General features: G+C 42.4%; 1 protein-coding gene across 14 annotated transcripts in view; it reads left to right on the top strand.

The window, feature by feature from the left end:
- DOCK7 (dedicator of cytokinesis 7) overlaps window positions 1-27515 on the top strand; it is a 212440-nt gene that overhangs the window by 48369 nt on the left and 136556 nt on the right. For all 14 annotated transcript variants that reach the window (XM_053248313.1, XM_053248310.1, XM_053248309.1 and 11 more), the window contains exons 3-9: window positions 5221-5396; window positions 6887-6955; window positions 10910-11039; window positions 11135-11347; window positions 12153-12238; window positions 20327-20393; window positions 21547-21696. In XM_053248313.1, the coding sequence (XP_053104288.1) occupies window positions 6891-6955; window positions 10910-11039; window positions 11135-11347; window positions 12153-12238; window positions 20327-20393; window positions 21547-21696 (711 nt within the window). In that variant the 5' untranslated portion in view covers window positions 5221-5396; window positions 6887-6890. The remainder of the gene's footprint in view (window positions 1-5220; window positions 5397-6886; window positions 6956-10909; window positions 11040-11134; window positions 11348-12152; window positions 12239-20326; window positions 20394-21546; window positions 21697-27515) is intronic.

Below are 27515 nucleotides of genomic sequence, written 5' to 3'. Positions count from 1 at the left end.
CCCCCTGCCAGATAGCATGAGCCAGGTGGTAGGTCACGCTGTTCCAAGCAGCTTATCCACAGTATCAAGAGTCACAAACTGGAACTGATCCAGCCTAAGCACATAAGAGATGTTTCTGGACACCTTCACATTAGTCTCTGCGATAATTGTGAGGTCTGAGTCTAAGTTGGCCCATATAAGAGAGATTTTATCCAAAAGGAACTCATTAAAAACCTCACAATGGGTAACTGATAGTTTGAAATTCTGATTCAAGGGAGGAGGGGCATAAAAAGACTGGTTTAACTTATCTAAGCAGCTTGTTCCCATGTTTGGCCTAAATCTTGTTCAAGCTAATTATTTAAACTAATTATGTAGCTGTTCATTGAAATACAAAAAACAGGTGCCAAGTTTCATGCTCCTAGAGCTGCAGCAGGCTTTGCAGCATATTCTTCCCTCCGTAGTGTACATAATGTTGTCATTTCCTGTTGTGCCTTGTATTCTGGCATGGTTTCACTTTGGCACTTGAAATACCTGAAACTGGGATGCAACATATATAATTATACTAGCCAACCCCGCACAGAGCATCTGTGCGGCGCGTTGGGGCTGGCTGTTTCCCCCTCTCTCTATCTCCTGCCCCAGTCTCTCCTCTCTTCCTCTTTCCTCCGGCACACGCTCTCCAGCCCTCCTCTTCTCCCGTTCTTCCCCACAAACAGAGCTGAGGCGGGCAGCCAAGAAGGGCCCCACCGCTGCCGTTTTTACTTCCTGCCATCCGCCCGCGGGCTGCCCGCAGGCCGCCCGCCGCCTTGCCCGCTGCCCACCCGCCTGCGGTCTGAGAGCTATAGGCCACCTTCAGCCTCAGAGGCAAGATGCCTCTAAATACCAGTTGCAGGGGAGCAACAGTAGGAGAGAGGGTATGCCCTCAGCTCTTGCCTGTGGGCTTCCCATGGGCATCTGGTGGGCCGCTGCCTGCTGTGTGAAACATGATGCTGGACAAGATAGGCCTTGAGCCTGATCCAGCAGGGCTGTTCCTATATTCTCCATGCTTAGTGCTTGCTTTCTTCAGACAACTGGTCAGGGGGGTTATGTGGTGACTAGCTGGCCCATTTGCCCAACAGTTGCTGACCATGGATAGTAAATGTCTGAATAGGACCTAAAGACTGCCTTTGTGAAAATTGGCAGAGCCCTGAGACAGTGAGGCAGTCTTGATTTGGGAAAACCTTCCTTTCTTTCCCCAGTGAGAAGATGAGGACTTAAAAAGCAAATCTAGCACATTTCCTGCCACATTGATTTGTATTCAGTCACATTTCTTTTCATCTCTTTGTATAGTTGCCTCCAAAAGAATAATGTTTCTTCTACTTGCAGCTTTATATCTTCAACCTCTATAGTGCAGTGCTTTGCTTTACAACAGTGCTGTGATGCACAAATGTGTGCCTTTCCTGCAGCTCTTTAAAACAATAGTACCTAGTAATTTGCAGAGCTGGAATGCAACTGATTATGGTGATCACAGGCAGTGGCGGGGGTGGGGGGCGAGGGAGGGCAAGAGAGAAGAGAATTCTGCCACCATTTCGGATCTATAAACCTGTCATGGTTGGCCAAAGGCCACAGAGATTATAGGAGAGGGGTTTCCAACCTGTGGTACTCCAGATGTTGCTAAGCAGTTTATTGTGGCTGGGGATGATGGGAGTTGTAGTTCAGCAACATCTGGATTACCATTGGTTGGGAACGTGCCATAAGAAATTTCACCGTTTCATCAGCTTAGAAGTATTTCTCTTCTCTGCACTTCTGTTAGGTAAGCAAGGGTGTTTCACTAGACCACACACATTCACATATAGAGCACTCATATTTTAGAATCTTAAATGTGGTAAACCAATTCAAATGCCATGATTTCCCCTAAGACGCTCTAGCAACAGTTTTGTGATATACTGAAAACACTGTTAGAGATACGTCTAGTTACTACAGTTCGCAGGATGCTGAGTACACTAAAGCTTGTTCTTCAAGAGAGCAATGTATTCTGTTCTGTTTAGGGTACTAAACAGTAACATGTTTAGTATGTTATTGTGTGCTTGACAAGTAGGTAGGCTATCATTATGCCTTCTCTTTGCATATCACCTTTCTTGCTCGGTATTCTTGATGACCTGCTACTCTCTTTATCTGTCCATCATGCATCACCCTCAGTCTTCCACAGACAGGAATTTACAGTAAGAGATGAACAACATTGTGTGTGAAACATGATGCACATCTTACTGTCTTTCACACAGTTTGGCTTAGGGAAGTGGTATTCTTGTTATATTGCCTCTGTAGTGCAGGGGTAGCCAACCTGAGGCTTTCCAGCTGTTGTTGGACTGCAACCTGTGAGCCAGCGTGGTGTAGTGGTTAGAGTGCTGGACTAGGACTCTCTAGTGCTGGACTAGGACTGCTCTGGACTCCTTGGAGGAAGAGCGGGATATAAATGTAATAATAATAATAATAATAACCCCCGGCATCCCCAGGTGCAGTAAAATGCGGCTGGGAATGATGCAGGTTGGTAGTCCAACAACAACTGCAAAGCATCAGGTTGGCCACCCCTCCCGCAGGGGTGACTAGGATCTCTGGAACAGTATTTGGTTTTGAAGAAGTTCCTTCATTTTTCTTTCTCACTTGTGGGTACTATATCGGGCAGCAGCGATATAGGAAGATGCTGAAAGGCATAATCTCACACTGTGTAGGAGGCGGCAATGGCAAACCCTTCCTGTATTCTACCAAAGAAAGCCACAGGGCTCTGTGGGCGCCAGGAATCGAAATTGACTTTACAGCACACTTTACCTTACTTGTGGGATGGGGGGAGATGAAGCAGTAAGGAATGTAAAATGTTCCAGTGCAGTTAGACTTACTTTTGGGAGGCCTTGTGTACCTGCTGAAACTCCAGATGGTACAGGTTGTAAAAATAAATAAATATTTTTATTTATTTATTACATTTATAAACTGCCCCATCCAGAGGCTCTGGGCGTTGCAGAACAATATTTATTTATATTAAATAAATAAATAAAATGAAGATATTTTGAAAGACATAGGCTGTTCTGAGGATGACAAAGATTCTACAAGTGCAAGTGTATAAGAATTAGCTTACTAGATCAGCTGATCGGTGTTATTGTTTGCACCCACCCTTTATTACCCTAATAGGTGAAATAGCAGGTGCTGAGCATTGCCCTGTCTCAAAACTCTTAAAGCGGTAACGATGGCTTGGAATATAGTTACATGAATTCTGATTTATGTATACAAACTCAAGAACCTAATAGCCGCTTTGGGATGTCAGCCACTCTTCACCTGTGATCAAATTCTGACTCTCTAAAGACAACTTCAGGCCTTATGTGTTGTATAGGCAGCTCCCCCTCCTTTGTTTCAAGTGATTCTCTACAACATTGTAGCTTCAAATTAAGAGTGTAGCTGTTTCCCATAATCACTGTTTGGTTGCAAATGGAGAAGTTAGAATTAAATCGTTTATACTGTTTAGATGTAAATATATAAGGCTGCATCTCAAGATCTAGCCTCTTAGTTTCAATCATCTAATTTGAGTATGTCCCTCTTGCAAAAAGCCAGTTAATTAATCTAGTTAAACTTTGCAACCCTGTTTGAGAAGGATGGTCACATCAAAGATTTTGTTTTGCATCTGAAATTGATTTGTAAAGTTAATGGAGGTGCTACCTTGGAGGCTTTACTTTAAACTGGCATAGCAACTCAGTAGTACTCAGGCTTTCATGACTTCATTGTGCCTGAGGGTGGAAATGTCTGTCTCCTGAGTCACTTAGATGCTCTTGTCTAGGCTTGTAGTATAATGGAAGTGACACAGCATCAGAAATAAAGCGTCAAACTAGTGAATCTAAATGAAACTGTTATAGAGATGGGTTCAGTGTGCATTGCCTTATTGATTCAACAAAATGAAAGAGACAAAATATGAGGAAATCTTTTATTAGACATTCTTCTGTTTCAGATGCTGTATAACCTTTGAAGATCCACAGAGTTTATTTTTGAACAGAATAAGGATTTGGGGCAGAATCTGAACCTGTGAATGTTGAGCACAGTAGATTAATTAGAACCTACCATTTGGCTGCCTTATCAAGAAGTTGTGGTCCTGTATGTATATTCTCCATAGAACTGGGGTGGTTTCCATTCAGCTGGCAGAAACCATGATCACAATGCACAGTGAGGGGTATATCCAACTTTTCTCACGTAATGCCAGTTTGAGTTTTCTCTGTTCCCTTCTTTGAGAGTGGTATCTGTCAGATTATGATGACAGTGGTTGCTTGAACCTGAGGTGATTGCTCTACAAAGTGGCTGTTAGTGCTTCACATACATTCTTGGTAATCCAACAGCCTTTCATGTAGAGAGGCAGTATTATTATCCCCATGTTGCAGATTGGGTTGAGACTGAGACTACGACAATAGTGTCATCTTTGAAAGTCACCAATCAACTTTTTTGGCTGAGGTAGGATTTTCAGTGGCAACTTCCCAGTTTCTTTCTCAGATCCTTGGGCACTAGGATACATTATGCCACATAGGCATAATGGTAGACCAGGGAGAGGAGGAGAGAACTAATGGAATCTTACAGATTAGCCTCCATGAGCAATGTGCATTTTAGAATTGAAAAATCCTACTTAGTGATGCTGATGTGCTGAGTTCTAACATTGTACTGCTGATACAGGGAAACCACTTATATCATTTCTTAAATACACATGAGTGAGGGAAAGTAACCTATCTATTAGGTCTAAAAGCACAACTGCTTCCCTATATGCATTGACTGTATGCATTGGTTCAGCACAAATATTTCCTGCAGAACATATATGCAGGGCGTTGGGCAATTTATTTTTATCTAGGGCAGCATCCAGATTAGTGCTTCGACTTGCACGTGCTGCTCATGCAAGAGAGGAGGGGCCATTTAAAAACAACAACAAACCCTTCCCTCTGCTGTCCTTGCATTCCCTAAAAATATTCCTCTGAAAATCAGATATCACCCTTCATTGTGTCTGCCTTTTTTCCACTATCGGTCTCAAAAGAGGCTTACATAGAGAACACAGGTTATCTTCTATCCAGACAGTCAACAGATCGAAACCTGCCTAGCTTCAGCAAGGTTGCTGTATCATGTGCCTTCAGATAGACTAGAACTGGTGATGTTTTAGTTGCAGGGAAACCAAAAATTTGAAAATTCAGTATTAAAAAATGCTTTCCCTTTTGAATATTTTGCCTATGTTGGATTTGTTTTTAATAGGTGCCTCTTACTGAACCTGTGGATCCAGTGGATTTGGAAGATTACCTTATTACACATCCACTTGCAGTAGAATCCGGCCCATTGAGGGATTTGCTTGAATTTCCTTCTGATGATATTGAAGTTATTTACAGTCCCCGAGAATGCAGAACACTTGTGTCAGCTGTACCTGAGGAAAGGTAAGCAGTAAAAGACTGGAATCTTGATCCGACATAAACTTATGTGTATGTATGTATTAGCGATGGCCGAAATAAGTGAACTTTACTATTTTTCAAGTGGGGCCACTTTGACAAAAAACCTCCAGAGTGATAGCCATTTCCCCCTGTACTCACTTCTGAGTGGTGCTGCACTTTCCCCAGGGCTCAAGGTGGGCCCTTTAAGTGAAACAGTGCCCTTTCAAGCCCCAGCACGATCTTAAGGTGTGCATGGAGTGCTGGGGAGTGTTGTCATTTCCAGCACATTCCCCATAGCATTAGTATGACACTTGCCAGCACTATGTACATGCCTTACAAAGTGATGCTGGGCTTGAAGGTTTCAGTTTCCTTTAAGGGAAACCCATCAGGGCTGGGCAAAGTACAGCACTGCATGGTGGGAATGGTTCCCTCTGTGTGGTGCCAGAGAGCTGATGGGGAGCTGCCATTGTCTTCCAGATCTTTCAATGAAGAACATTGGCCAAGGTGAAAGAATTGACAGAGTTGGATCTAGTGATATACTTAGTCTTATTTCTCCTCTCCAGTCATAGCTACACATTGGGATCAAGGCAGCTTTTTAAAGAAAAGGAAGTGTAAGCTATACGAGGAGAGGAAAATAGAAGATTAAGTCAATAGTGGCCAAAGCATGGTGTGGGACTCCAGGGAAGGGTATCGCATTCCTTGAAATTCTAGCTGAGCTGAGAAGTAATTTTAAGAACGGAATATAATAGGATTTGATTTAACCTGGAAAAGCAGAGGCCCTGTGAGAGCTGGAAGGTGTGGAATAAAGGTGGAAGAAGCATCAGGGGCTGGGAACTTTTAATAAGGGAGAGAAAGGGCTGTGAATGGAAGCAATCACTTAGGTGAGTCTGCTGAGGTGGGTTGTTTCTTCCGCAATATTGTCAGCCCTCGGGGGCTTACTTATTTGATTATGTATGGGGAAGCATCACACTACAGCCAGTAGTGGCCAGGGGGAAAGGAGCCCCAACTGCTTGGGTACTGGCAACTGCTCTCTTGCTGCCTTCTGGCTCCACCTCATCTATTATTGAGCCCTGCGGGCTGGTCGTTCTTCTGGTAGGGGAAGGAAATCTCTACCTCAAGTTATTTGTGTAGTTGGGGATTTCCCTCCTCTACCATATGAATATGTCTGGTATGGGTTGCTCCCGAACACAGCACTGCCCATATTGTTTAGATGATGTTGAATTGGATAGAACTCTTGCATATATTATATTATAATTATTAAGGTATGCAGTAGTATGGGGGAGTATAGGATTTCTCCTTTTACTCAGTTTTAACAACTCTCTGATTATGAGGGAGCAACCAGTAGTCCCTGGTGGCAATTAATAACATATCTGTGATTGCAAAATGCCAACCTGTATTTATTAATTGAAAACAGAATGGTGGTTTAGTATGTCAGTCTAAAAAGAAGTTGAGTTTGTATAGTTTGAAGAGATAATTATATTCTTGTATCTTCACAGTGAGATGGACCCTCATGTGAGGGATTGTGTAAGAAGTTACACAGAAGATTGGGCCATTGTGAACAGAAAGTAAGTTGTGTATTTCTGTGTGCGCTTGTATGTATGGTTGTTTTAAACCACTCTTTAGATGTGAAGGAGGGGCATTGATTTTCAGAATGAATTTTAAGCTATATTGTCTTAAAAGTCAGATCCATTTATCATATCACTTTCAGGCAGTTGTCATCAAGGATAACTTCCAGGAAGGAGGATAAAAAGTATAGGGCATTTTTTCATTATCTTTTTATTCATTTTTCTGTCCTACCTTCCTTTGGTGGTGGTTAGTTTCAGGTATCAAGTTAGGTGAAAGAGTTTGCTTTATTCAGTCAAGAAAGACCATTTGCAGTTGAGTAATTCAACTGCTATCAGTGATGATTCATGAGTAAGTGATCATAGGCTGGAGCCATGGTATATGTGACATTTGCTGTCTTTCAAGATCTTTTGTAATCATGCATTATCTTAAAGACAGTTATTAACTACTCAGAGATGTACACATAACAAGGCAAAAACAGGGGCAAAGTAGAAAATGCCAAGATTAAAAAAAGAAGAGAGAAAGACTTAAAGTAAGAAATCAATAACACCTTTTGACAGCACGGGAATGTCAGTTTCTCAACACATCCTTCAGTATTAAATCTTTCCTAAACCCCAGGCTTTCATATTGACCAGTGACATTCTTAGGAATGCTGGAGCACAACCAGATAAAGATATACTTTGTGGGCAAAACTAGAAGTGAAACCAAAAACAGGGTTATTGCCTAAAATGGAAATGCTATGCTGATCCCCCTCCTTTCTCCTCGACATACGCCAGAAGAAAAGCTATGTTGGCCTGTTATAACAAAAAACAAAGTCTTGTAGCATCTTGAAAACTGATAAATGTATTTCAGCAGTAGCTGAAGTGCCCATCAGAAATGACAGCCAAGTCATTTCAATTAGTCTTCTCTATGTTTCTACTCTGAAGTAAGGGATTTTCTGGGAAAGTTACCATTCCACCCACTCCTAGCCTGGCTCTGCCCTGCTTTTCTTCCCTGCTGTGCCCTCAGAGGTGCTCTTCCCCCTGGACTTCTGGGCAGAGGTCCTGGGCAGTGTTCCCCGTAAGACGGAATCCCTGATGTTGTTAACTACATCTCCCAGAACCTCTAGCTGCAGTGGGCTTTGGCTGAGGATACTGGGAATTCTAGCTAAGAACATCTGGGATTTTCTGTTAGAGGGAACAGTGGTCCAGGGCTTCCACGTCCCCTGTGGGCCCCCATATCCTCTTTAGTCTGTCCTGGGTGGTGACCAGTGGCCCACACTGTGCCAGGAGGTGGAGTGTAACTGTGACCTGCCCTGAGCAGCTGAGTGTGACCTCTGCTTTAGAGACAGCGGAGAGGGGAAATAAATATGTGGAATGGGAATATGTTGTGTGTTGAAATGTTTCTGCTAATGCATAAATATACACGTTTTTATATTCTTACATACTTGTGATATCAGTTGCAGTCTGTGTCCTCAAAAAATCCACCTGTTAGTGTGTCATGGGGTGTGTGTGTATGTGTGTAGGGGAATGATATTTAACTGGGAGGGTGTGGGCCTCCAAAGGCCTTTACTTCCAGGCTCTAAAATTACTTAGGTGCACCTCTGTGTGCCCTCATTATGTGGCTCGGTATTCAAGGCAGTGCTGATTAAATAACCATAAACAATACATAATGTCAGAGGTGTTCAAATTTCACACGATTTTTTATTTTTTGCTTTGTATTTTATTTGTAATTCTTTCTGCACAATATGGTCTCTGTATTTTGCTGGTAATACTGAGATCATGTGTTGGTGACAGTTGTTGTTTTTATGTATCGTGATTTTTTGTTTTATGCTTTTCTGTTGTTGGCACCTGTATTTTTAACTGTAATCTGGAGTGCCAATGATTAGGGCTATGTGCATTGGAAATATTGGAATTCCACTTCGGAATTCCTGCTCCCCACCATGAGGAGGCAGCTGTGTGCGGGGCAGCTGCCCCAGGTAGGTGGTGGTAGTCCTTTAAAAGCCGTCCCAGCATTAGGGTGGGGAAAGCTGGGTGGCTGCAGTGAATCTCGGTAGCGTCGGGGGTGGGGGAGACGGAGGGTGACACAGGGAAGGTTAGGCACACACATGAGGTGGCTGTGAAGCACAGGGATTCCTGAGGAATGTAGTTCCCTTCAGAGTATTTGAGGAGCCTTCCTCTGGGAGGAATTACAGTCCCTATTCACATATGTGAGTCCCTGTGTGCCCCATCTTCACTTGAAATGCAAGGGCCGCTAGCCTGCCACCAGTGGACCCCGGCACCAAGCTCCGGCTACACAGGTGGACACAATAGTGCAACACATGTTCCACCGGGAGAGGCCATGGGATTGCCCAGCCCCGATGCTGCCCTGAACACCTAGAACTCATGGACTGCCGCTGAATACCACAGGGACTCTGCGGCTGATTTCCAGGTGCGCAGAATGATGGAGGGGTGGGTGCGGATGTCCCCCTGTGGCCAGATCCAAGGGTCCCTCTTTCTCCAACAACCCTACAACAGCTGCTGTCACACTTTAATGATATCTGTTTTTCCAACTTTGAGGTCTGGTTGTTTAAGGCCTCCTGCCTAGTGACCTTCTTTAGCGCACTGTGGATCAACAAACTTGTTGCCGCTTCCAGGTTTGACGTGTTGGCTCAGGCCCTGTGATAAGAGGATGCCCGACTGGAACGGGACAGGGTGGTGTTGCACTTGCATTGAACAAAAAACAATCAGAAGGGCAGGGACACAACTATCACCCTGGCAGAAGGGTCTACCATGAGCCTGTGCCCAGTGTGGGCTGTGTGCGCTTACTTTGAAGTGTGGGGGGAGGGTGGTGGCCTGCTGTTCTGCCACGTGGACACGTCCTCTGACCTGCTTCCAGTTTGGGGCCCTAGAGGATGTAGAATTCTCTATCTGCATTAAAGCCTCTGGGCTGCAGCCAAAGATGGTTAAAGAAGGACTAAATATCAACTTCACACACCCAAGTTTTATTCACCGTAGACTGCTCTTGTGCAAATGGAAGTTTCTTCCTTTCATGCAAGAGGGAGGGGCATTTTTTCCAGTACCCCACTTCTTGCTCTCAACAATCCATATTATCCTGCTCTGGAGGGTTCAACAACCTTCAGGAGTAGTTTGGGGGATGCTGTGCTGAGAAGGGGATGGGAAAGTTCATCTTCTTCCACTGATACTCTTTAGGATCCAACCCGCTATCTTTTAAGCAGCAGTTGTCAGATTTCCTATTTACAAAAAATCCCTAGTAGTTTAATGATCCAAACACAATTTACTGTGCTTAAATTGTGCCATATTCAGCTATGTATCATATACTTCTACTATCCCATTGCTGATGAACTGGAGGTTACACTTGTCGGTTTCTGTGGGCAACTGGATACTGGCTAGCAGCAATTCTTCACTGCAGCAGACAAGGAGTGCAGTTTACGAATAGAACAAGGATGGTGTGCTTGGATTTCTGCTGTTGGAAATCCCTGTCCCCACCACCAGGAGTTAGCAGAATGAGGGGTAACTGCCCCAGGTAGTGCAGTGGTGGCCTTTTAACTGTCCACCCAGTACAGGCAGCTGGGTGGCACAGCAATTCTCAGGAGCTTTGTGGGGTAGGCAGGGAGTGGCAGCCTGGGAAGCCCATGTGGCTGCTGGGAGGATGTGTGCGTTTCTGGGGATGGTAGTTCTGCTCAGAGCTTCTCCCACAGTCCTATGTTCCACACACTTGTTCAAATCTATGTTTAATGTGGGTTACTGACATTAGCATGGTTGGGCAAACCAATGTCAAGGTAATTTATAGCCCAAGATGAATCTGAGATTCCTGCCTGGGTGTGCGTTCATACAATCATGCTAATGTTGGTAACCCACATTAAATCTAGATTTGAAGGATTATATGAACACTTCTTTTAACTGAATTATTTAAGACTTTCATATATTGTTAATACATTGTACTTATTTATGGTTAATCTGTTCTGTTTTGAATAGATACCACAAATTGGGAACAGGATTTAACCCCAACACGTTAGACAAGCAGAAGGAGAGGCAGAGAGGCCTGCCCAAACAGATCTTCGAGTCTGATGAGGCTCCAGATGGCAACAACTACCAGGATGAACAAGTAGTGTATCTTACCACTGTAAAAGTTTTGTTAGAGAAATGACAGATTTCTCCTGATTTCATATAGCAAATTACATTTAATTTCTTCAATCCCAGGATGATCTTAAAAGACGGTCCATGTCGATAGATGATACACCGCGTGGCAGCTGGGCTTGCAGTATTTTTGACCTGAAAAACTCCCTTCCAGATGCCCTGCTTCCAAATCTTCTGGATCGAACACCAAATGAAGAAATTGATCATCAAAATGATGATCGAAGGAAGTCGAACAGACACAAGGAGCTTTTTGCATTGCATCCAGCCCCAGATGAGGTATCATGAGAGTACCTGAGACTAATGATATCAGTCATGTCCTCGAGCATCAACATTAGCACCATTTCTCCTTTGATTTGCCACCTCTGTAGCAAACTATTGGACATTTGCCCATTATAGTGAAAATATATGAAGCCTTGAATTTTAGGAAATGTACAAAAAAGAGTGAGAAATGGGAAGAATGGTGAGCTGTATAGAGTGTGAGGACCTACCAGGGACTTCTTTACCTTTTGAGACTAAACTGTTCACGTGTTCACACATTCTTCTCTGTGAGCATGAGAACTGGAAACCTAACAAATGCTAAAGTTCTCTTATTCAGCTACTGGATTCTGCAGCATTCCATAATGCCATATGTGTATGCAGATTTTTAGATACTTTGCTTCTAGCCAAAAGTCTTTGCCAGCTCCTACTGAAGGTGTAGATTACAAGGAAGTTTAAGTTAGCCAAAGATTTAAAGGCATAAAGTGCATATTAATTTTGTGTTGGTTTTTTGTGACTGCTACAAAAGTTGCCTGAAGTAGCATGCGATTAAAGTACAAATGTGGGCATTTGGACATGACTTTCTACTACATTTTCTGTACAGATATCCAACCCATTACTATGTAGCCACCCTAAATTAAATCCCTTCACTGTTATTTATAGTTGCAGAAAATGCCACATGTTGTTAAGCCTTGAAGATTAAATTGTACTTATGTCTTAGAAGAGGAGGGAAAAATCTATTTTGCCTACTTTAGCCATTTAATAATACAATTCGTTCTATAGAAACAGCATGTGCATTAATTACTGGGTTTGTGTTGTATCCTAGGAGGAGCCAATAGAAAGACTGGGTATCCCTGAAATCCCCAAGGAACACTTTGGACAGCGGCTTCTTGTAAAGTGCTTGTCTTTAAAGTAAGTATTATTCTGAGATATGTACACAAAGCCAGATTCTTTTTTACACTGGAACCTATATTTGTATATATTTGTATATCTATGTCTTTTAATACAAGAGATCTCTTTAGGTGGGGACAATGTGTATCATATGGCAACACATATGATCCCTTTTAGTTCAGGTCTGCTTGGATGTTTTTTTAATTGGTTGGGCAACCGGATCACTTCATAGACAACTTGGTTTTTTCAACAAACACAATTTTGTAAATCTTGTTAGCAAAAATTTCAGTCAGGTTAATTTTTGGTTTGCTAGTTTCTGGTCCTATTGTCTTTTAAGAGCTGTGACTGTGGCCTTGGTGGTGCACATACCACTCTTTTAACACTACCAGCATCAGTTGAGGAGCGGAAGGGTGAATGAACATCCTTTAGCAGTCTGCACTGTACAAAACAAGAATGTGAAACTGAGTGTCATTTTGCAACATTGCTAGAGGTCTCTGTTTAGGGCTTGAACAGGCCAAAACTAGGTTTCCCCTGGTCACTGGCTTTTTTCCTTCATGTGCTGGTTGGCAGGGTCTGTCTGAGGATGGGACTGTAGCTCAGTGGTAGAGCATCTACTTTGCATGCAGAAGGTCTCATGTTCAATCCCTGGTAACTTCATCAAGGGCTGGGAGAGACCCCATCTGAAACCTGGGAGAGTCACTACCAGTCAGTGTAGGCAGTACTGAGCTAGGTGGACCCGTGATCATACTTGGTATAAGGCAACTTCCTCTGCTCCTGTGGTGTGGCACCACCTCTACAGAGCCACAGAGATGTCACACTTTTAGGATCTTTTCTTGGTCAGAAGGTAGCGGCTGTACCTGACCTATGCCACATGCAAGCATATCCATTCATTTCCCATATTTTATGTGCTGCTGAGATTTGTCTGTTCCACTTGAATGTTTTAAGGTTGCAAAGTCACCCTCAGTACTCATTTCTATAATGCCTCTTTTATAAAGGAAAGCAAAACAGTGTGTGTGCCTTAATTTCCTAGTCAAAGCCGGATTGTTTTCCCTCTGTTTACATTTGGCTTTTATCCTATGGGTAAAATAAAACTGGGTTAAAAAAAAAAGACTACAAAAGAACTGTTGTAGTCTTTTAAGATAAGGCTATACAGCATTAATCAGACAACTGATACGGGAAGCCAGAGTTGAGGCTTGAAAGCCATGATTGTGTCTCTTTAAGACTTGAGACTTCAGACAGAGTTAGCAAAGCTTTCACTGGGGAGAATAGAAACCTGTTAAACAAGTTTAATGAAGTGGAGCTCCTGAATGTAGGGTTACCTGCAGCCGGTTCATTGCCTATAACTCTTCTCTAATAACATGAGGTAAAATTTTACTGGTATTCCCTTAGAGATATAAAGCACAAAACTGATTTTCCACATGGCTGTATTCATCTTCTGTGTCCTCAGTTAGGTCAACCCTTCTTGTTAGGGAGCTCCAGTTAGACTAGAGTGCCTCTCATAACTGAGATATATGTTGGGCTTGTCTCGTAGAGGGAGACCACTTTAAACCCCACTAATACAGATGATTCTGTGGCCTTTTCTTTTACAGGGTGCTGTAAGACCCCGTACCAAGATACAGTTCTAAAAGATTTATCCTGCAGTGAATAGCTATATAGAAATGAATTACTACAGTCAATTGAGATTGTCCTTTTTCAGAACTCTGTATATTAGATATGAAAAAGTCCATGTTTGCCTTTAAAATACAGAGTTCATATGTATCTTGTGCTTTTTGAAAAGAAGCCATAGTTGTATTCTTCTTGTTTATTAGTATCTGTGCTTTTAAGGAGCATGAATATTGCACTCGTAAACATACATACTTACATATTTCTGAGATTTGAAACCAGCTTCTTCTAAAGTTGTCAACATTTTCATATAAAAATTAGGGATGTGCATGGAATGTTTCGTGCAGGCAGGAGGTGAGCGATAGCTTTAAGGAGCATGAACACAGGTCCTTACCTGCCCCTCCACTGCTCCGCTGCCATTCTGGTTGTGGCACTGTGTTTCCGAAAAAAGCTCCCTGGCCTGCTTTCTTGTTCTCAGCAGCCTGCACACAGCATGTACATCGTATCCGTGCCTGTGTGGTATGCTGCCGCCCCGATGGACACTTTTAAAATGGAGCGCCGGTGGGGAAAACATGGTGGGAGGGGTAATGGCACCTTCCCCGCCGTTAAAGGTATGTCCCCCCCCCCTTCGAGCCACCTCCCTCCAGTTCCGTGCACATCCCTAGTCCTGAGAGCTGGACAACCGCCATCATGTACCTGCCTCTAGGCAACGGGGCTTCGAGCAGCTGGAGACACGTCCTTCAGGGACAGTGAGAGCAGGAGGGCTGCAAGGATTAGTATAAGGAGGGATGCCCATGAGAATGGCTTCTCTGTGGATCCAGCGTCCTATAGGTGCACGGCAAGCTGGATGGTTTGGCACCAGGTCCTATCCACATAGTGATTTCAAGCTCTTTTCAAGGTTCAGGAGGGCAGAAACAGTGCCCTGTGGAGTCCCAAGTATTGCATAAAAGGGACCACGAAGATGATCTCTTGGAGCATCTGATGGAGTCCCAAGTGAGAGACACAAAGAAGCACGCTGTTGTAGTGGAGTCCCAAGTGTAAATACAGGAGGAAGCACACTGGGTCATTGAACTGAGAATACTTGTATCCCAAAATGTGCCTTGGGAGCACATGCCTATTCTCAAGCTTTGCTGAGTAGAAGGGCCCAGATGGGCCTGTTCGAAATGCATTGTTTCTGATCATTCTTTCCTGGATCAGAGTATGCAGTTGCATAACAGAATATCTGTGTCAGGATGGGCTCTCTAGTAATCCTGTCAGTAGTTTCAATGGGTGCACTTCCGAGCCTATGTCACTGATCCATCTCCTCTGTGATGGGGAGAACACTACTTCACCATCTTATCCACCTTCTTCCTGCTTGGCATAATCTGCTCGTTAGTGTGTTTTATCTCCCGTGAAAGGAGGGGATTGAGGTGGTTAACTCTAAGTACAGGGTGTCCTTGAAGGTTAACTTGATATAGTTAACTCTCGAGTCTACTTAGCTGGGGCTCCCATCGGGGGAGAGTGGGGTGCATCTTATCCCCGTTCCAGTTTGCTTTGTTTGCAGCCAAATCCAGGGGCGACTAGCCCACTACCAACTAAGCGACTTGTCCCCATATGTACCATAAACTGGGAGCTCACATTGCGGTGCGTATCCTGAGCATATACAAATTGAAATCTCCAAGCCTGGTGATGCAAACCAACAGGGAGGCTCCTGGGAGCTGGGTAAAATAAGTGTGGCTGTTAACAGATGAGGGTCCCATTGATGGAAAAGGCATAATTCTCATTTATTTTGCAGGGGTTGGATAAATGTAGTTCATCCCATAAATTAGCATGGTTACGTACTGTATAAACTAGATAAATCTCTTTGAGATTAATACTCTACTCTTAAATGTATTAATGTAGGTCCCATTGATTGCAGCTCAACTTAATCATACATATTGTGGGGCTTTGGGACAGTTTACTGTCCAAATGCATTAACACCTTAGTTCCACTGATGGAAGGTACCGCCAGTAAGCATGTTTAGCATTGCAGCCTTAGAGAATATAGGAAGCTGCCTTGTACCTTGTTTGTGCCATCAAGGTAAGTATTGTCTGTACTGACTGGCGGTGGCTCTTAGGAGACTTTCTACGTGCAAAGCATATGCTCTTCCATTGAGTGACAGCCTTGTCCCCCAATGAAGCTGCTTTATAATAAGTTGACCATTGGTACATCAGATTCATCTTGTCTACTCTGACTGTTAGTGACTCTCCAGTGTTTCACACAGGCATGTGCTCTACCACTGAGCTACACCCTCTTCCCCTTTGGAAGGGGGTCAGGAACCTTAATTCTATAAACAGGTAAAGCAACACTTTGCAGGTTTAAAATGTACACAATCACATAAACTCTTCTCGTATAATTAAACTGGTTTGATTTGTTATACCAGGATATTAATGGTTAAGAAGGAACATACCTAAAATTGTCACTGGTTAGGTTCAGTGGATGATTAAGGCCCCTCCTGTGGTCTTTATAAGACTGGCCTCCAGGGTGCACAGGTGATAAGCAGAATTGGTAGTAGAGGTGATCCTCATTATTCACTGGGGTCCTGTTCTGGCCTACAACTTCAGATAATGAAAACATGGATAATGAAATATTAAATCAATGTGAATTGGGGGGGTTAGGTTCCTAGGATCCAGGAAAATGAATGAAAACTCACCAAAAAGACAGGGTAAAAGCAGAAATAAGGATGGAGCACAGCACTGCACTTTGGCCACCTCAGCTTTTCTGCTCTTGCACTCTCTCGCTCCTCCAGCAATGTCCCACAGCTTCTCCAGTAATTCATAATCATGATATTTCCTCACTTTGCTGTTGAAGTCCAGCACCTAGCAGCACAAGCCCCTTGGCCTGATTGGTTGGTAGACTGGCCAAAGAAGCAGCACTAAATTAAATTAAATTCAAGTAAACACACATAGAGGAGTGTGTGACAATCAAAGAGTGAAAGGAGAATCAATTTTCAATGGATATTTAAATTATTTTTAAAATTTAAAATTAATTTTTAATTGCTTTTTAAATTACAGTACTGTAACTATAAACATGAAAATTTTCAATTCAAAAATTTTATTTAAAATTTCATCAAAATTAAATTTATAAAAGTTGTAGTTAGCATCTTACGAAGGCAGGACAATGCTGTTAGAGGCTCCAGAAAATGACTCCAAGAATCTCCACAGTGGTAGTTCAAAAAAAGGCTCCACAAAATGGCCCCAAAAAGCTTCCAAAGGCTTCAGAGCACTGGTTTCTGAATTCTCCCTAAGGATACCGAATTCTGCCAAATGCTACCCAAAATGTCTTTTAGAAGCACAAAAAAGGTAGATCAAAGCACTCCACTGTCCTCCTCTAAACTCCTTTCACCACTCATGAGCACGTGCAGCAAGAGCATGACCATGTAAGGGTAGAATGGCACTGCCAAAAACCGCAGTTATGCAAAGTCACGAACTGCAGGTTGGGTACATATTGCCCGACTGCAGATCTGCAAAACCACAAGTTCCGAAACTGCAGATCATGGGTACCACCATGAACACGGCCCTGTTGTAAAGTTGCTAGCTAGACTTGTGGTTCAGGAAATAAGACATGGTTAGTTTGAACATGATAACGGAAACACAAAAGCAGGTGAAGCAAAAATGAGGAGCAAGCAAAGACTCCCAAAGATGCCAGTAATTTTGAACAATCCATAGGACATGCTCTGTTGCCTAAGCAGGATCTAAGGTAGGGTTGAGCAACTTTGGCCCCCCTGTAGATGTTGGACTGCAGCTCTTATAATTCTTGACTGTTGGCCACTGTGGCTGGCAGTGATAGGAGTTGTAGTCCAAAAACAGCAAGAGGGTTGAAATTGTGCAGCCCTGGTTTAAAGGCAGGAAGAGAAAGATTTATAAAAGAAAAGAGCACATAAGGAAGCAGTAATTAAAGATAAGTGGGCTCATGAGATTCCTTGGACTCAAAAGGCACATGGTCTGCCAGGGAGAGGCAGTGCCTAAGGGGGCAAGGCTCCTGACGATCATACTCGGAGTCTTTTATTGGCCCGTAGTCCTGACAAGTGTATATTTCAGTGCTGAATGGTAAAACATAACAAGTATGCTGTCACTTCAGACAGAAAAGGCAGTACTAATGTTTTGAGGAAGCGTAGTAGTTTTCTTTGGATTTAATGGCTTAGGTGCATGCAAGGTACAATTAAGTGCTGTGGATTCTGCTGTTCATAATTTGTGCTCTTGTATAGCTCTCACTCAATAAGTGATTTAGCATCCTGAGAGTAGATGATTGGTAAGGTCCCACACTATGACTGTTCCTATGTCATTGTCCTATAAAGGGTACTATCGTCCATCTAGACTCCAACCTGGAGAAGATCCTGTGAATAGAAATTGAAGAGGAAAAGGAGCATGTTTAAGTTGAGACCCCTGGCCCCGACAAGAACCCCTTTGACCCAACAGACCCCGAGCTAGTCCCCCTCCCCCAGCACTTGGAGGAGCCCTGGAGATCTAGGGACCCAGTGTCCCCATGTGAGGCTTCTGCCGCATATGTAGAAGACCCTCTATCACCTCCAAGTCCCCAGAAATGGAGGCAGTGTTGTGCCAGGGCTGAGCTCCAGCTCCAAGTCAAATGATCTCCTTGCGGCTCACAGTTTCCTTTCCAAGGGGCCTTTTCAGGGAAAGGGGGAGACCAGCAGCTCCTCTAGAACAGGGATTCTCAACGTTGGGTCCCCAGATCTTATTGGACTTCAACTCCCACAATCCCCAGCCAAAGGCCACTGGGGCTGGAGATTATTTATTTATTTTTATTTATTTTTACATTTCTGTACCGCCTTTCGTTAAAAGAAAACCCCAAGGCGGTTTACAAAAATTAAAACATACAATAAAAGCAATAAAAACATCAAGCTAAAAACATATAAACAAGCATAAAAACACGACAACATAACAGATAATAACACAGAGAAGCCGCAGTAAAGACGATCATGTAAAAGCCTGGGTAAAAAGCCAAGTCTTTAAAAGCTTTCTAAAAGCCGTGATGGAGTCTGAGGAACGAATGGCCACCGGGAGAGCATTCCAGAGTCTAGGGGCAGCAACAGAGAAGGCCCTGTCCCGAGTGCACGAAAGCTGGGCCTCCCTCATTGTCGGCACCCGGAGCAGGGCCCCCTCAGATGTCCTTGTCAAGCGGGCAGCAACCCTTGGGAGCAGGCGGTCCCTCAAATACCCCGGGCCCAAACCGTTAAGGGCTTTAAAGGTCAAAACCAGCACCTTGAATTGGACCCGGAAACGAACCGGCAGCCAGTGCAGCTCTTTCAAAATGGGGGTGATATGTTCCCAACGGGCAGCTCCGGATAAAACCCTCGCTGCCGCGTTTTGCACTAGCTGCAGTTTCCGGATATTCTTCAAGGGCAGCCCCACGTAGAGCTTTACAGTAATCCAGCCGCAACGTGACTAAGGCATGGGTAACCGTGGCCAGATCTGCCTTCTCGAGAAAGGGACGCAGCTGGCGCACCAGCCGAAGCCGTGCAAAGGCACCCCTGGCCACCGCCTCCACCTGAGCTTCCAAAAGCAGAGCCAGGTCCAGTAGTACCCCCAAGCTGCATACTTGCTCCTTCAAGGGGAGTGCAACCCCATCCAGAACCGGTAAAATCTCCTCATCCCGATTGGCTCTCCTACTGACCAACAGTACCTCCGTCTTATCCGGATTCAATTTCAGTTTGTTAGCCCACATCCACCCCATCACGGCCTCCAGCCCCCGATTCAGGACATCCACCGCCTCCCTAGGATCAGATGACAAGGAGAGATAGAGCTGAGTGTCATCCGCATATTGCTGACAACTCAGTCCAAATCCCCAGATGACCTCTCCCAGCGGCTTCATGTAGATGTTAAACAGCATGGGGGACAAGACCGATCCCTGCGGGACCCCACAGGCCAACGGCCACGGGGCCGAGCAGTAGTCCCCCAGCACCACCTTCTGGACCCTCCCCTCAAGAAAGGACCGGAACCACTGCAACGCAGTGCCTCCGATTATGGAAGTTGAACTCCGATTATGGAAGTTGAAGTCCAATAACATCTGGGGACCTAATGTCGAGAAGCCCTGCTCTAGAACATGGAAGATCCAGGAAGGGGTGGGGCTTTTGTTGGTGTATAAAAACTTAAGTTGGCACCAGCCTTTTGCTGGTTCAACAGCTCACTTTGTGAGCTAATACCTCTAGTTGCCTTGATAGACTCAGGTACCAACAGATACTAAGTTTCTGTTGATGTGCCTTTAATTGAATAGGTGGAGCTTTTGTTGCTATTTTAGTGTGTTAGGCTACAATTAAGGTAATAGGAGCAGAGCCAGTACAAACATAGCAGCCCTAAATCTACCCCTCCATTATACGAAAATACGATTGCGAAATTATGCCCAGAGAAGCACTCCGCTGTAGTGATGTTATGTAAGGGGTGAGTTGCCTTTGCTACTATTTTTACAGTGGCTAAATGTTTTCAGTTTTATATATAAATAAAATTAAAATGTGTTTCTTTCCTTTTAAAGATTTGAAATTGAAATAGAGCCAATTTTTGCGAGTTTGGCATTGTATGATGTTAAAGAAAAGAAAAAGGTAAGTTATTTACTTGATGCTTACTTTATTGATCATTGAGCTTGGGCCACAATGAACAAATAAGATGTAGGAGGCACTACTACAGGGATGACCAAATTGAGGCTCTCTAGCTGTTACTGGACTGCAATTCCCATTATCCGCAGCCACAATAAATTGTAGCTAGTATTAGTACTAGCATAATTTAGTTCTGTACTAGTGCTTCTCTGCTTAGCCTGGTTCTCTTTTCAGTTTAGTCCAGGGCAGTAATTTCTTGGCACTTGTAACTTATATATTTGTATTGACTTACTTGGGTTCCTTAATTCTGTGCAACATAATAAAAATATTCTTTCTCAGACTGCAGTGTTATTTTGTCCATCTCCTCTTGGATCCTGAGACCATGTTAGCATCCATCTGTTGGTTGTTACCTATGCAACCAGATGGAAAATTCCAGTTTCCTGGAAAATATTTTATTTCTCAAAGTGTCAGTTTGATACAGAGGATCTTCTCAATTTCCTGCAATTTCTGCATATGAAATGCAGATGTCTCCAAGGAACTTTTTTATTCAAGTTTCCACATAACTCTTGGATAGAGGCCAGTACCTGCATTCATTCAGAACCCAAAGCAAGTGGATACAGAGCTAAGCAAATTACTCTTTTTGTACTTTAAGGTTATTCTTGCGGTCTGAAATTATATAGTAATTGTAGCATTTGTACTAGTTTGTTAAATATATATTTGCTCTAGCATTGTAGTTTTTTATTTGTTTTTAAATAGGTACAAAACTTACTGATACAAGCATATTTTTCCTGATAGGAAGTGCTCATATAAGAAGTACTTATAGTCCCTGCAATTCCTGCCAGTTACTTACTAGTTTACTTACTTACTACCACTCCCAGCACAATACCTCCAGTGACTGTTGCTGGTCTCTATTTTATATTTCTTTTTAGATTGTGAGTCCTTTGGGGACATGAATCCATCTTATTTATTTATTATTTATGTGTGTAAACCGCCCTGAGCCATTTTTGGAAGGGCGGTCTAAATAAATAATAAAGAGTGTGTTGGTGGTTTTGTTACTGTAAATGGATGTCTGTTTATGGTGTAACTGAGGCGAACAGCTCTAGCATTTTTAATTCAGTGAAGAATTCAGAATCTGTAACTACTTAGAATCATCTTTTAGATTTCAGAGAACTTCTTCTTTGATTTAAACTCTGAACAAATGAAAGGCATGTTGCGTCCTCATGTCCCACCTGCTGCTATAACCACACTGGCCCGGTCAGCCATATTTTCTATTACTTACCCCTCTCAAGATGTCTTCCTGGTAATAAAGGTAAGATATGTCTTTCTTTCAATTTTGATATATGTAATACTGGGCAAGAAATGTTGTAAAAACTATAAAACATATGCATCTATAATTTTTGATGCAACCTATGCAATTTATTACTGCAGGATGTTATGAACGCCACTAATAAAGCAGCTTTAAAATACATGGAAGATGGGGCATGTAAAAGAACAGACTTTGCTGAATAGAATCAAAATCCTATTTTGACTCTATTCATCATAAAGAGCTTTTGCTATTCTGTGTACTTAAAAATACACAAACCAAGGCTTGATATGAGAGAGAAATTGCTCTCTTGTATTTTCCTAAGCCACTCAGGGCTTTATATGAAAAATTGCTGTTATGAATTGTGCCCCCAAATATACTGTAAGCTAATACAATGATTAAGTACTTTTGGAAATTGATGGGTTTCCTGGTGAACCATTACTCATCACGGTTACATATTGTATGTACAGCACACTTGAATATGTGATACCAAATGTTAGAAATTTATGTTAGGGCCATAGATTCATTTCAAAGTTTACCATAAGATGTGGTTAGTCTGTTCAGTAATGTCTGAGGACTTGTATAACCCACCCGAAGGGGTTAGTCTTTGATAGCTTTGATTTCCTCTAGGTAGTAAGGAAAGTATATAAATAAATGTAACAAATATATTTTGTGACTTATTTAAACAGAATGAAAAAAAAATATTATTCACAATTAGGGTCTGCACCCATTCTGGATGATGTAGTAAATTCATAACTGTTAAAACTTCGAACAATATATCCTTGCCTGTCACTATATGTTCCTAATACATTACAATTTTATTCTTATAGAGCAGCATATTAGGAAATCATTTGGTCTAGATATATCTACTTGTTGGTATTCTTGTTGATAGATTAGATTATTACAGATATTGACCAAAACCAACAAGCAGATAGCCATCAACAGCAACATTAACAAGTTAAGACAAAATATATATACTATTCATCTTTTTTTCTAATTAATAGTTTTATTCTCCCCCCCGCCCCACCCCATGTTATAGCAAAGTAATTACAACAAAAAGGTGGGGATATGAGAAAATCCCCAGAAACAAACAGAAAAGTTGGGGGGAGATGAATGGGTTAACATTGATTTGAAATAAACAGAGGAAATTATGCAAATAACTCTAAATAGTTCTTCCAGATCCTGGTATGGGAGTCCTCTGTCAGCATACAACGGCAAGTTGTCATTTCAAAAAATGAGAGATTAGAGAGGTCTTCTATCCACTGATAAAATGAGAGGCTGAAATGATCTTTCCAACACTGTAAAATAATACGCTTGGTGACAAATAATGCACAGGAGAGCCGTGATCTGCTATCCCAGGAGAGGTTCTAGACATGTGATAAATAACCAAGAAGGATTGTTCTGTAACATAATTTAAAACTGGAATGCAAAACTAGGTTGATGTGGTCAATCACATCTTGCCAAAAGGGAGCTATTATATTGCAGCTCCACATCATATGAATTAGGGAGCCCTCAGCAACACCACAGCACCAACATAAGGGAGAAGCAGTGATATGTTTGCAGAATAAGCATTTAAGTTCCAATAAGTACAGAATATTTTGCTGGATAAGCCTCAGTTTAAGATCTATGGTAGAAGATTTTATGCTTGCTAGAGCATTGGTCCACTGGGCTGGAAGGAACTGGGTTTCAAATTCTTCATTCCACTTAGACATAGGAGCGGTAAGTCATATTTCTTGTGGGACATGTACCAGCGGTATAAGCATATGTTGAGTTTAGGCAGAATAACAGTGCAAATGATATGCTCTAAAACTCCAGGTACTTCAGAAACACCTAGAGCCGAGAGCCCAAATCTGGATATTATAGCATGTTTCAGTTGCAGGTATTGCCTTTGAGTCTTTAAGGGCAGATCATACTGTATGCACAACTGTTCAAAAGTCTGGAAATTGAGATCTAGAAGTAGGAGTCAGCAGTGAGGTGGCCAGATTTGCAGATGTTACCAAACTCTTTCGGGTAGTGAAATCCAAAATGGATTGTAAGGAGCTGCAAAAGGATCTCTCCAAACTGGGGGAGTGGGTGACAAAATGGCAAATGCGGTTCAGTGTTGGCAAGTGTAAAGTAATGCACATTGGGATGAAAAACCCCAACTTCAAGTATAAGCTGATAGGATCTGAGCTGTTGGTGACTAACCAGCAAAGGGATCTCGGGGTCATGGTGGATAGCTTGTTGAAAGTGCCAACTCAATGTGTGGCAGCTGTGAAAAAGGCCAATTCCATGCTAGGGATCATTAGGAAGGAAAATGAAAATAAAACTGCTAATATTATCATGCCCTTATACAAAACTATGGTGCAGCCACACCTGGAGTACTGTGTACAATTCTTGTCACCACATCTAAAAAAGGACATTGTAGAACCGGAAAAGGTGCAGAAGAGGACAACCAAGATGATCGGGGGCCTAGAGCACCTTTCTTATGAGGCAAGGCTACAACACCTGGGGCTATTTAGTTTAGAAAAAAGATGACTGCAGGGAGACATGTTAGAGGTCTATAAAATCATGCATAGTGTGGAGAAAGTGGATGGAGAGAAATTCTTCCCCCTGATACATAACACTAGAACCAGGGGTCATCCCATGAAATTGATTGCCAGGAAATTTAGGACCAACAAATGGAAGTATTTTTTCACACAACACATAATCAGCTTGTGGAATTCTCTGCCACAAGATGTGGTGACAGCAAACAACCTGGATGGCTTTAAGAGGGGTTTGGATAACTTCATGAAGGAGAGGTCTATCATCGGTTACTAGTTGGAGGGCTATAGGCCACCTCCAGCCTCAAAGGCAGGATGCCTCAAAGGCAGGATGCCCAGTTGAAGGGGAGTAACAGCAGGAGAGAGGGCATGTCCTCAACTCCTGCCTGTATGCTTCCAGCGGCATCTGGTGGGCCACTGTGTGAAACAAGATGCTGGACTAGATGGGCCTTGGGCCTCATCCAGCAGGGCTGTTCTTATGAGATTAGTGTTTAAAATTTGGTCAAGAGTCCATCTAGAGTTATACCAAAGGGTCTATTTTGTCATGGGTGTAAGGATCAGAGCCATTATGATGGCACAAAGCATGCCATGTTTCTTTCAGAGCTTTGATGGTAGGAGGAGAGTTACCTCTGGTCTGTGAATATTTAGAGCCAAACAGAAGCCAATATGATAGAGGTTTTACAAAAGAAAGTTCAAGAGTGGACTATGCTGGAGGGTTGGGAAGACTGTGTTTTAATTTAAAGACCTGAATAAGAAAGTATATTCTATGATATTGTAGGATATCTGGAAAACTAACACACACACCTCCTTGGAATTGGTGATTGTAACTTACGAAGGGAAAATCTGGGATTGTCTTTATGCCAGATAAACTGGTGGAAAAGTTTTAGAGCAGCTAAAGCTGCTTTTAGGAATGAATAAGGGGATACCCCTCAATACATAGATCAAATGGAGAAGATTCATTTTAATTATGTTTATTTTACCTCAAATGCTGTTAGGTAAGGAGATTAAGATTCTTATTAATTAAGGAGGTGATATTGGGTTGCCCTGTTCTTAGGGCAACTTCTCAGGTTGCCCTTCTTTTGGTCTCTGGTCTCAGAGAGGTGCATAGTACTGGGGCCCGTGGGAGGGCTTTATCTGTTGCTGCCCCTTCACTTTGGAATTCTCTCCCCCCCCCCCGATTCAGTCTTCCTCTTCACTCCCTTTCAGCCTTCAAAACTTTATTGAAGACATTTCTTTTCCACCAGGCATTTGCCCTATAATTTTTGGGTTTTTTTTATGTTTTGGGTTTTTTGGGGGGGGTTACTTATCCCCCCAACCCAAAATCTAGGATGCTGTTCTTGTTTGTACACCACCCTGAGTCTGTAGATTGGGCAGTATATTAAATCTCTTAATTAATAAATATTACAGGTGACAATATTTCCTAAGTACTTAATTTCTGTTTGGCAAATTTTGAAATTCCAATTATGAAACAAGGAGAGAGGAGAATGGATCCCCAGAGGCATCCGTTCAGACTTAGATCAATTAATGGAATAGCCAAAGCAGTTATAGAATAACCAGGGTCCTCTATAATAAGGGGAGTGTTGTCAGCATATAGAGCTATTTTGTGCTCTAATCTTTTAATTGTTATGCCATTGATGGTAGGACTTTTCCTTGACCGCATAAGCCAGAGGCTCTAAAGCTAAACAGTAGGAGATAAAGGTGCCTCGAGGATGCCTGAAGGGCAATGACAAAACTCCAATGGAAAAAAAATTCAGTTTTGGAGAAGACTAACAATAACTTGGGAAGCCAAATGTTTGAAAATGCTTTGTACTATTCTACTGAAAAGCCATTATTCCCAAGTGCTTTAGAGTTAGCCATATTTTTCAGAGCTAGCTGTAATTCCTCTAACCTAAAGGTAGCGCTAAGGCTGCTTTGTTATCAGTAGCAAAGAGGATAGTGAAACACTTTAAAAACATAGAAAGATCAATATCGTTGGGCTCAGAATCAGCAGTATAGAGCTCGGTATATATATATTTTTTAATTGTTCATTAATGCTTAAGGGTGAGGTATGGCTAGTCTGCTGGGAGTCCCGGATAGAAGGAATGAAGTTATGTGACTGAGTTAGTTTTAATTTGTATGCTAAGAGTTTGCTTACACGTTCACTATGCTCCCAATACCTTTGTTTAGTGCAGGTTAGGACCTATTCTGCCTTGGAGGCATAATATTTGTTCAATTCAAATTTAGCATGCATGAGATCGTGATAGAGCGATGGAGATGGATTAGAGGCATAATGAGTCTTAATTTGAATTTCCATTTCCCACTGTCTTGGCACCTTTTCTATAGGAAGTGATGGATATAATACAACCTTGAATGAAAGCCTTATAAATATCCCATACAATGGCTTCTGTAGGAGGGGGAGCCTATATTCAGTTCAATAAATACCCTCAGTTCTATTTCTATTTGGCTTTTGAAACTTGGACCGTTTAAAAGACAAGTATTGAAGTGCCATCTCGAAGATCTGGGATACGATGGGTCTAATTGGAAATTTAAAGTTACTGGAGCATGGTTTGAATGGTTATAGCATCAATGTTTCTATAGACAACAAAAGGAACGAATGAAGATGGGATTAAAATATAGTCCAGTCTAAAACATTTCTTATAGATAGTAGGAATAAATGAGTAGTCTTTGCCTTTAGGTGTAATACCTGCCATATGTCAACCAGAGTAAAATCAGTCATATATGAATGTAGAGCTGATCTGACTGAGGAGTGTAATGTGGGCGGGGCAGGTGGGTGTTTTGATCTAAAAGAGGATCCAATATTTCATTAAAATTCTCACCAATTGTTAAATTGTCATATTCTATAGATAGGATGTGGCATATGCACGAGTGGAATGTGTCTGGAGAGTCTATATTTGGGCCATATACATTCATTAGAGCCAGATTGGTGGATGGGGTTTTTGCAATCATGATCAGAAAGCAGTTGTTTGGGTCCGTTATTTCTTTCATTATCTGCCAAGTCAATTTCTTGTTAATCAAAATCATTACTTCCCTGGACCTTTTGGAAAAAACCACCTGGCAAAAGCTTCACCGACCCAATCTTTACATGTTCTGCCTTTATCTACAGGGTGCAAATGGGTTTCCTGCAGGAATGCCACTTCAGTATGCATTTTTTAAAAGCTGGGTCAGTACCTGTCTGTGCTTTGCTGGACTGCCTAAACCCTGTGTATTCCAGCTGAGAATATTAACAGCCATGGTATTCAAAATAACATGAAATGAGAGTATCAAAAAGGAATGAGGAGGAGAACCCATATTGCACACTTACCC

Source organism: Hemicordylus capensis, chromosome 4 (genome assembly GCF_027244095.1).
Source record: "Hemicordylus capensis ecotype Gifberg chromosome 4, rHemCap1.1.pri, whole genome shotgun sequence".
Classification (NCBI taxonomy): Eukaryota; Metazoa; Chordata; class Lepidosauria; order Squamata; family Cordylidae; genus Hemicordylus; species Hemicordylus capensis.
The sequence above is the reverse complement of the archived record's forward strand: the minus strand, read 5'-3'. Positions and strand labels throughout refer to the sequence as shown.